Raw genomic sequence first — 10,720 nt, forward strand, 5'->3', positions numbered from 1 at the left:
CTATGCGACAAGCTGAAAGTTTTCTCTGCACGACAACTTCAGCTTGAGGGTGGCTAATAACAGTTATAGTTTCTTGCTTACACTTCTCTTACACAATAAATAGCTGTCTATTTAAGTCGTGTTAGTATATGGCTGGCTCTTGCTTCGCTGTTAGTGTTACAGTCTCTGTATAAGTACGTACATCTGTGTGTAGTCACGTACATTGTGTGAAGAGTAAGACAATTGACAGGATCAACTGTTTCTATTGTGTTCTTCAAGAGTAATAAAAATATCTTCTTCAATTACTGACATTTCAACAATAAAGTATTGGATTTTCAAATGGCTGTGTAATGATCTATATAAAGATATATTTGTGCTGTGTTTACCGATACTTGGAGTATTTGGACGGACGTGTGCTTTCAGATTTTCCAAGGGAACCTTAATCATCGGACCACTGCAGAGTGCAGATTAGCTATAAAGCTAGTCAATGACACAGAAGTTTACTTGTCTGATTCGAACAACCAGGAGCAAAATGCTGCCAATGTTCCTATTATTCACAACTTGAATTCTGTTCTAATAATCTCCCTGCTGATGTGTACTTACCTATTGTGATGCTTCTTATGATAAAACTGGCCTTGTCATGATGATTATTTCAACTGAATACAGCGCTTGCAAGATCATCCAAGGGATAGCTAGAGCCGCCGAGGCAGAAAGTCTTGCTTTAGTTGGAGTCATCAGTGTAGGCTAAAGATAGAGACAAAACAAAATCTGCTTAATTAGTTATTTCTTATCAGTATTCATATAACAACCAGATAAGTTGGTCCAACAGTACAATATAATCTAAATGCTGTTACTTATGCCAAAGTAGATTTCTTTAGTAGGGATTATAATGATCTAGCTGATAGAGCAGCTCAGTTTTGTAGAGGAACTAGAAGTCGGAGAGAATGGCTGGATACTATCCCGTCTTTCTTCTCTGGCAACTTGTAATCTTCTCATTTTTTAATATAATCTTTCTTCACAGAACAACAATTTATTGTTTTTTTTCTCCCTGAAATGTGGCACTTTCTTCTTTGATTTGCAAGCTTTAATGTATACTATCTGTAGATTTATTTTCATTTTGAACCCACTTTGCCTAGAGCTCCTAAAAGCTTGGTATGGCTCTGCCTGGACCACCAGTGCTTCCGTGGGAAGGCTTTTCATTACCTTGTAGAATGCATCTAATACAATATTTTCCTCGCCTTGAGGTAAGTGTACATAAGAAAGAATCCCGCAAAAGCACCGAGTATGATTCCACCTGTTGTCCACCAAAATGCAAACTGCAGGAAGGATGAGTATTAGAAGGCTAGACGTAAAACTGAGGAATGATAGACAAGACTTGCACAGGAAATGAAGGCAGCAGTACAGTTAAAGTAGGATTGATGTCAGGGAGCAAGGAATCAACAATGATAAGATAAACGAGTTGAGATGCATACCACATGTTCTTCCAGATAGGACTTCAGATTCATACCAAATATACCTGCAGCAATAGAAAAATGACCTTCAGTGTGGGCGTGAGCCTATTCAGATGTAACACCTCACGCAGAGCTAAGGCCCAACCAATTCTTCAAGTTCCAAAACCTATCACATCTATTACCAGGTGGTGTTTTAGTTTCAAAAAAATTACCTGCTACAAGAGCACCAATAGCTACAAAAAATGTGCCAACCTGCAGAAGCAGTTCCACTCTACTAACCTCAAGTCTCCGAGAACTGAAAGTAGGTGGAGAAAAAGAAAGGCCATCCATCAACCTCGGCCAGTTATATGACTTAACAAACACATAAGCAAAATGGCATGCAATAACAGGAAGTCTGTATCGATTGTCTTCAACATTTATTGTTCACAAAATTAACGTCCCTTGTACAAACTTAAGCCAGAACTTGTTTTTTTCTAAAACCTCAATGGATCTACAAATCCATAGCCCCCCCCCCCCCCCCCCCCTTTATGAAAACCAAACTCATAGGCACAAGTTTACCCACTAAGGAGGTTTTTTTACTGTACGTTTATTAAATGTATATGGAACTGATATAAGCAGTTGATGGCTTTCTCAGAATTTGTAAAATAGAGAAGATAAAGGAAATATCATCAGAACCTTAGGTTGACAGCAATTGAATCTTCCATTTCTTTTGCCGAATCAAGCAGCCTCTCAGCCTGAGCATGACAAGATTCACATCTGCAATATATGAAACTAATGGTCAGATTACACATTTGACAACTAATTAGTGCTTAATATTACTGCGTATGTGCCGCTTTATGTTTTGACAGAGAATGATAATCGGATTCCGTGATCAGATGCTTTGTAGTTTCAATCACATGCACATTTGAGGTTTTTACTATGCCCATTTTACACGTATCAAGCTGTAATAACTACCCAATGCCAACAAGGCTTTGGAATACATAACAAACTGCATTCATTCCAAGAAAATAAATAAAAGAAAAAATAACATACGGCCCATGCTGAATTCTAAAGCTCTGCAATATGTAGAATCAGTGATCACAGAATACCGCATCGCTCAAGTTCTTTAAATATGCAAAAGGCTCTGAGCACAACCTTTGTAGATAGTTTTCCAAGAGCATCTCTATTTCTTCCTCTTCTTCTGCAATAAGGTAACCACATTTTATAACTAACAAACGATTAAGCAAAGCAGATGTGGAATGTACTCAAAAGAGATCATGCTTGTTGACACACAACCAAAGAAAAATTTGTGCAAAACACCTTCAGCGATTTGTTTGTCTACATCAAAAGCACAATCCATGTCAGTACTCCCTTTCCTAATGGTGCAATCTCTTCCCATGATGCACATACGGCGTATCTCATCGGGATCTTCCAAAAGGTCAAGCAGCATTTGTTTGAGTGCCCCTGCTCGTGAACCCAATTCAACCTTCCAAAAAGTAGAATACATGCAACACATTATCTAATGCCAACAGATTCAGAAATCAGTTGGTTGCAGATAACTCAAAGTAAAATCGAGATTCAACCGTACCAAGGTTTGCTTACTCAAACGAAGTTGCTCCAATACATCAGCTGTCAGCCGATTGGGCAAAACTTCCAGTAGTTTTACAACCTACACGAGAACACCGGTAGGTGAGAGGGACAAAAGAACATATAGAATATAAACCCTTCCCCTCAAAGAATGAATAGGAAACGTTTTAGCATGGAGACGATGGAATCAGTATAAAGAAAGAAGAATGGATGAAACTTTAGTATATAAAACTCGCTTCATTTGGGTACTAACCCAATTTCCCTACACAATGATCTTCTACTAAGAATGAAGTTGAGATAAATGGCAGCTGAAGCCCATTTGAGCTCTCAGTTAGTAAACCCTTCACCATAATGACCTTGAAATAGGAACACAAGTTGAAGCATATGCCACAAAATTATAGCCAAATAGAAACTAGTTCCACCCTTTAAATACTTTCCAGTGTTATGAGTCACCAGGAACTTTTGTTGTAGTTGTTGTTGTTGTAGAAGTCTCAAAAAGGTCAGCATTCTTTCACCACAATATAAGAGACAACAAAATAATACTCAAAGATATACATACAAATTCACATACTCACACGAGGTTCCACGTCCATCAGTCTTCGCTCATAACGCTGTATCCGGGATACCAGTGCAGCTTCAACAACCTAATAATATATATAAAAAAGACAAGATACAAATGACCCACCAAGTTTCCCCCAAACAATAGAGGCACTAGAATCACAATTCCAACCATAGCAAAGTTATCCCTCACGGATAAATAGTTACGAATTAACATATTTTCAATATTGACCTGGATAGTGAACAACTAACCTCTAGTTCAAATGGCATTGATGGCACTCCATTTACATCTTTAGGGACTAACCGAGGCAGCAAATGTTCTAGAAAAGCCTTCGCTCCCTTCCTAGAGACGCTCAACATGTACATGATAGTAAATTCTTAATTCACAAGACAAATTTGTTATCCATTTGGAAAAAACCACAAATGGTTAATCGCAGTATAAGATCTCACCGGTTATAATCAAATATAAGCACACGCTCTTGCATAGCAATTGCACGCAGCGAGCCAAGATTGAATAGAATAGCATGTTCTCTAACCTATCAAAGAGAAAGTATGAGATTCTGAAAGCATGTTAATCTGATTAAAAAAATGCAATATCTGGATTCATGCCAAAGAGTCCTGAAGTTTAAACATCAGTCTAAGAAGCACAAAGTGATAAGGAGGTCCAAACATACCAGCAAAGTGGGCGCTGAGTTTGTCATCCATAGCGATGGATCCACACTCCGAATATCACGTGGACGAAGACCTAAAGGTAAAAATAACTACAAATTTTGAGCAGAAACGTAGTGTCTTGACAGGTAATGTTAACTTGGCAAAAGATTAACTTGGCAAGGTAAACATAAATTCAACTGTTTTAACACAAGTAATGTCAGACACAGATTAACTTGGCAAGTTCTTCAAAGAGTCATCTTACTCACCACTGGATTTCAACAGCTGCCGCCGACTAATCTTCTGAATCGATTGTTCACCATTCGACTTCACTTCTACCACCTGAATACACATTTTTATAACAAATTAGGACCATAAATGACCAAAAAACATAAAACCCACAACCAAAAATCCAAAATCCCAGCAAGAACACCAACATTACCTCATAAATAGGCTCCTTTATTCCCAATGAAAGAGAATCACTAGACAACTTCTGTGGTTCATTCAAGTGTTGATTCCCCAAAACCGAAACTTCTTGACCAGTAAAATCACCACCAGCTCTGGAATTACTACTCAATTCAGCACCACCATCATCGTTCCATTCTTGGTCAATACTTTCTCCTAGTGCCCAATTCTCATCAGTAGATTTTGTTGAACATCTCACTCTACGAGAAAACAATATTGTAACTGGAACAAACAAAAAAGCACTCCTCCTTCGAAGAGATATGTAATTACATTTCGATGTAAACAAAGACCGAAATAGAGAGCTTGAATTTGAAGAACCCTCTGAAATCACAGAAGTGCATTTTCTCTCCGAAGAAGAGATGAGTGGAAATTGAAGAAGACGAAGATTTGTTCGATGTGAAACGGCCATTGAATCAAGATTCCACTTCAGTCCAATCTAAATTTCTCATTCTCTGGAAGGAGGATTTTGTTGTTGATAATAAAAAGGATTAGTATAGATTTCTTTGTTCGTTTCAGATAACAGAATAAGAACCACAGCCGACTGTTAAGTAACCGACACGTGTCTTCTTAAGTGTAATAATCTAGCTCTAATAAGTCCACAAAATATCTTATCAGTCGACTGTCGAGAGAAATAAGTCTATACCAGCACTAAATTTATCAAGAGCACCGGCAGAACTACATAGAAGGAGTCGTATTTTTATTATACATAAAAACAAGAACACAAACTAACTATAACAACAGGAATGTAAGATCATCATCATCAACCTTCAAACCCCGAAGTTAAAACTCAAACAACAAACAAAAAAAACTGAAACCAAAATACAACCAGAAAAAAAGAACATAGTATCCATCCATGAGGACGTATTTACTAATCACATTCCAAAATATTTCTTGCCTCCTTCCTCTTGACACATTTAGATGATTACATTTTACCCTGGCTATCACGCTTGAGGCGTACAGTCGTGGTTGCATCTTCCACCTTTCCAACATCATTAAAAGTCTGACCACTCATTTGATCGGAAGCTTTCAATCTAGATGAAACTTGACCAGCTGGTGTTTCTCTTTGCACATCCACAGTAATCTTCTCATGACCAGTTCCGGATTTGGAATCATCAGTCTGAAGCCTTGCTCTCTCGACAACATCCTTTGGTGTTGTAAATTTTTCTTTGATTGCTTCTGTTACACTTCCAATTGCACCAAATATGTTTGAATGTGCTGCAGTTCCCCTGCAATTAAATATGACATTAACACAATAAATCGTAAATATACACAACTTGATTAACAAAAAATTAGAAACTTAAAAATGTTTTAAGACCTTGATTATACTACATTGCACATACCTTTCACCTTCATCAACATGTCTAAGACCTTGATCATCGTGACCATAAGCATGAGCAGAACCAGCTCTCTGCTTAGCCCCTTCTTTGTACTCTTCTCCCCTTAGTTTCATTTCTTCCATTTTCTGCCTTGTTGCCTCCTCCGTTTCACCCATTTTGTCCTTTATTACAAGTAATTTAAGAGATTAACTCAATGAAACCATTCCATCTAAAATTCAAATCCCAATTAAATAGAATTAAAACGCAAGAAACTGATGTGAATTGAAAATGGGTTGTAAGGCTTTATATATATACCTTGGTTGCTTGACCAGTTTGAGCTGCCTTCTCTTTGGCCGACTGAGCAGTTTCGTATGTCTTGTCTTTGGCTGTTTGAGCTGCCCCGTACGTCTTGTCCTTGGCTGCTTGAGCGGTTTCATAGGTCTTATCCTTGGCTGTTTGAGCTGCCCCATACGTCTTGTCCTTGGCTGCTTGAGCAGTGTCATACGTCTTGTCTTTCGCAGCTTGAGCAGTGTCATAGGTTTTGTCTTTGGCTTCATCCTTCTTACCAGTCAAGAAATCCATAGCTCTTCTTGCGGCATCAGCTGCAGAGTCCTTAAGATCAACAATCTTACCAACTGCAGTATCTTTGCCTTCAACAGCCTTCTCAGCAGTATAATCCTTTGCTTCTCTCGCCTTGTCGGCTGCACTCCCAGCATAGTCCATCGTGGTGTCTACTGTAGCATCCTTGGCTTGCCTAGCTTTTTCTGCCGCACTTCCTGCATAATCTTTTGTGGTGTCTATTGTTGCGTCCTTGGCCTGCCTAGCCTTCTCAGCTGCATTTCCCGCATAGTCCTTTGTGGTGTCAACAGTGGCATCCTTGGCCTGTCTTGCTCTGTCAGCGGCATATCCAGCATACTCTTTTGTGGTGTCAACAGTAGCATCCTTGGCTTGTCTTTCCTTATCAGCAGCATAGCCAGCATACTCCTTTGTGGTGTCCACAGTCGCATCTTTTGCTTGCCTTGCTTTATCAGCTGCATATCCAGCATATTCTTTAGTCTTATCTGCTGCACTTCCAGCATAACTTTTAGTTGTATCCACGGTTGCATCCTTGGCTTGTCTTGCCTTCTCAGCTGCAGCGCCAGCATACTCTTTAGTTTGATCTGCGGCTCTGCCAGCATAATCATAGGTAGTGTCCGCAGTTGCATCCTTTGCTTGTCTTGCCTTCTCAGCTGCGGCCCCAGCATACTCTTTGGTCGTATCAGCAGCTCTTCCAGCATAATCATAGGTTGTGTCGACAGCCGCATCTTTTGCTTGTCTAGCCTTTTCAGCCACAATTCCAGCATAATCCTTGGTGGTATCTGCGTACTCCCTAGTCTTCCTTTCAGCAGCTTCTCTCGTCTGCCTTGCCTTATCAGCAGCACTGCCAGTGTACTCTCTGGAGGTATCAACCGTAGAGTCTTTCGCCTGCCTGGCTTTCTCAGCGGCACTCCCGGCATACTCTTTTGTTCTCTCCCCAGAAGTATCTTTCATCTCCTTAGTTCTCTGTGCAGCAGTAGCAGTATAGTCCTCGCCATAACCAGAGCCCATAGGGACACCACTTTCATAGTACTCAGTTCCTTGACCCAATGTAGTAGTCTGATCAGCAGTAGTGCCATAATCATGAGCAGCAGTTTTAGAACCAGTCACAGCTTCTTTGGCATGATCAAAAGTACCTTGAACAGCTTTCAAAACACTCCCAATAACACCAGGTCTTTGTTGTTGTTGCTGTGGTTCCTCGTCATATTTAATCTTCGATTCTTCTTCATACCTCCTATCTCTATTAACATCTCTTAATTCAGCTGCTGCTTCCCTGGCTAAATGCTCAGCTTTCTCTTCTTTTGCTTGTCTTGATGCCATTATGCTTAACAATTTCTCTCAACAAATGTTTCTGTTCTTTTTCAGATTTTTTCACGAACGCTTGAACGAAGATCAGTTTCTAATATTTTGTTTCTCAAAATGGAATGAAAATTTTAGTGAATTTACCTGCTCAAACCGAAGGTTGTATATATACACGAAGTAAAGATAAGGGGACTGATTTAATGATATGATGACACATGGTATGAAGTGATACATTTTATTGACACGTATAGGGTGCTTGACACGTGTCGGTGGACATTGGCTTGATTTAAACTTGGGATTGATCAGGATGACACGTTATCACCGGCATGCAGGTGTCTAGTAATTAGTAACTTAACAGCTGTCGACCTGCTTGTAGAAAAATATGCTGAGTCGGCTAACTTCTGGCAATTTCAAATTGTTTTCTTGGAATCATATTTGACGTATGGATAAAAGATGAATCCTATCGGTGGGGCTTGAAAAGTCATGGTCTTTTGGGGCTGTCAAGGGCTGCCAAATAGTAAGTGGGACATCTCATCAATATTTATAAAAATGACTAATATGATCCCTTACTGATTTTACATAATAAACTTGATAAATGTTACTAATTAATCATGATTAGCTAGTTAATCAACACTAATTCATTTTCTTAAGTTAAGTGTTGAAGTTGAAAATCAAGACAACAAAAAAACAGAGGAAGAAGAAGAAGAGGGGAAAAAAATTGGGAAAAAAATGAAAATCAGTGATTCAAGCAAAACTTTTGATGTAGGTGAACCCTCATCTTCAAAATACGATAACATATTAGTACCCATCAACAACGATTAGTTCTTTGCTGATTTTTCACAAAATCATGAAATTTCTTCTCAAACTCAAAATAACCCTTATGAACCCTACTACGATTTCGAAGGACCAACCCAAGAAGAAAAAGAAATCGAAGAAACAATTGCTCAAGATTACCAGGTATACCTCTATTCTAACTCCTATTTCAGTTTTGAAGCTCAGAGTTTCGATTTTTTCCTTCCGAAAACCGTAGGTTTCCCGCCGCAAGGTACAATCACGGCTGGGAAACCATGAACTCCTGGCCGTTATTGAGTTATACGGCTCACAGTTCATGAACTCCCAGCCGTTACTAAACCTTACGGATGGAACGATGGAAAATTCATAGCCGTAACTAGTCAATTACGGCCAGATATTTTCTACGTGCATGGGAAGCATTTAATATTGTCGGTGGCGGTTAGGTTTCATGTCCGAAAATATTAAATGCTATTTAATGCTGGCGGCACCGGTTGGGTTACCCAGCCGTAACCAGTTTTACGGCTCGTTTTTTAGGCCGTAAGATGACTCCTCCAATTACAGGAAACTATACGTCTTGGTATTCCTGGCCGTAAATGGTTTATGGTTAGGAATAATACTTTTCGACCCAGCCGTGTACACTTTGACGGCTGGAATATCACTTGTCGACCCTGCCGTGTACACTTTGACGGCTGGAATATCACTCTTGGACCCAGCCGCTTCTCTGTGTTTAAATTTCTTTTGTGAATAATTATGTGACATATGTCATTTTATTATAGATTGTACCGTACATTCCGGTGGAAGATCAAGAGGTGGTTATTGAAGAGGAAGAGGTGGTTATGGAAGATCAACCCCCACCTGTGCAAGTTTCCGAGGACACAAGTGCTCACTATGCAAACAACTATGAGTGGGAAGATAAGAAAGATGCAAAGTTGTGGGCTCAATCACAAGGGTTGAAAAAGATGTGCATTATAGTCCAGAATAAACAAGTTACAGACAAGAGCTTTCAAATGGTTTGCGAGTGTAGTGGAAAGTATGAGAGCCACTGGAAAAAGGGTAGTGAGTATAAACCAAAAACTGCGAGGAAGAAGGGAGTATATAATACGAAGAAGACCGGATGCCCTTTTAAGCTTAAATTTAAATTTAACGACGACAACAAAATGTGGTATATGGAAAAAGTCGTCTCGGGTTATCATAATCATCCTATTCCGGAAAGTTTGATCAACCATCCTTATTCGGCAAGGCTCAACCCTTTAGAAAAGGATTTAGTACGCGTGTTGAGTAAAAGACGCACAAGACCTATTGATATTCTTAGTGGCGTCAAGGTGTTAAATCCCCAAAACTCATCCTCATTGGCAACTATCTATAAGGAAAGAGAAAAATTTAGAAAAGAGTCATGTGAAGAGAGAGTGGTTATGCAACAATTATTGTTTTTGTTTGAGGAGGCAAAGTACTCTACCGCGTATGACAGGAATGAATAAAACGAAGTGGAATATCTTTTCGTCGCGAATCCGGAATGTGTACAATTGGCAAGATGGTTTCATCAAATTCTCTTTATGGATTGCACGTATAAAACGAACAAGTACAACATGCCGATATTGAACTTTGTTGGGCAAACATCTACCAAGTCGACATTTACCGTAGCGTTTTGTTTCTTGAAAGACGAGTCGAAGGAAAGTTATTTGTGGGCATTGCAAAAGGTCAAGTTATTATATCAAGAAGGTTATACTCCTACGGTGTTGATTACGGATAAGGAGCAATCATTGATATGGGACGTACCACGTGCTTTCCTCTATGCGCGTCATCATCTTTGCACGTTTCATATATGGAACAATGTGCAAACTAATTGCAAGAGGGTTATATGGCCAGCAAAGAAGACCGAAATGGAGAGGATCAAAAATCTACCGTTGGAGATACAACAAGAAGAGAAAGAAAAGTTTGAGATGAATGAAAAGATAGCCGAGGTACTTTGGGCGGATTTTTAAGGTGATTGGGAACAACTAATATGGTCGCTCACGGAACCATTATATTTACAAAGGGAGCGTTTTGTAATGGAAAAATTGTCAACCT

The 10,720-nt window shown here is 39.3% G+C and overlaps 2 protein-coding genes across 3 annotated transcripts; both read right to left on the minus strand.

Annotated features, from left to right (window-relative positions):
* Window positions 1-732: 732 nt before the first annotated feature.
* LOC113298745 (magnesium transporter MRS2-11, chloroplastic-like) lies at window positions 733-5,171 on the minus strand. 2 transcript variants are annotated; one of them, XM_026547564.1, is made up of 13 exons: window positions 4,645-5,170; window positions 4,472-4,544; window positions 4,229-4,299; window positions 4,005-4,090; window positions 3,807-3,897; window positions 3,572-3,640; window positions 2,998-3,078; window positions 2,730-2,895; window positions 2,565-2,610; window positions 2,106-2,186; window positions 1,643-1,725; window positions 1,452-1,495; window positions 733-1,295 (listed from the first exon to the last, which is right to left on the minus strand). In XM_026547564.1, the coding sequence occupies exons 1-13, from the start codon at window positions 5,074-5,076 to the stop codon at window positions 1,197-1,199; spliced, it is 1,422 nt and encodes a 473-aa protein (XP_026403349.1). In that variant the 5' UTR covers window positions 5,077-5,170; the 3' UTR covers window positions 733-1,196. The 2 variants fall into 2 exon arrangements, with proteins under 2 accessions (XP_026403349.1, XP_026403350.1); XM_026547565.1 differs by lacking the exons at window positions 733-1,295; window positions 1,452-1,495; window positions 1,643-1,725 and having other exon boundaries at window positions 2,519-2,610; window positions 4,645-5,171.
* Window positions 5,172-5,343: 172 nt separating this feature from the next.
* On the minus strand, window positions 5,344-7,969 carry LOC113293072 (late embryogenesis abundant protein ECP63-like). Its single transcript, XM_026541838.1, has 3 exons — window positions 6,299-7,969; window positions 6,008-6,165; window positions 5,344-5,893 (listed from the first exon to the last, which is right to left on the minus strand). Exons 1-3 carry the CDS (start codon window positions 7,877-7,879, stop codon window positions 5,590-5,592), a joined length of 2,043 nt encoding a protein of 680 aa, XP_026397623.1. The 5' UTR covers window positions 7,880-7,969; the 3' UTR covers window positions 5,344-5,589.
* Window positions 7,970-10,720: the final 2,751 nt, after the last annotated feature.

Source organism: Papaver somniferum, chromosome 7 (assembly GCF_003573695.1).
Source record: "Papaver somniferum cultivar HN1 chromosome 7, ASM357369v1, whole genome shotgun sequence".
NCBI classification, from domain to species: Eukaryota; Viridiplantae; Streptophyta; class Magnoliopsida; order Ranunculales; family Papaveraceae; genus Papaver; species Papaver somniferum.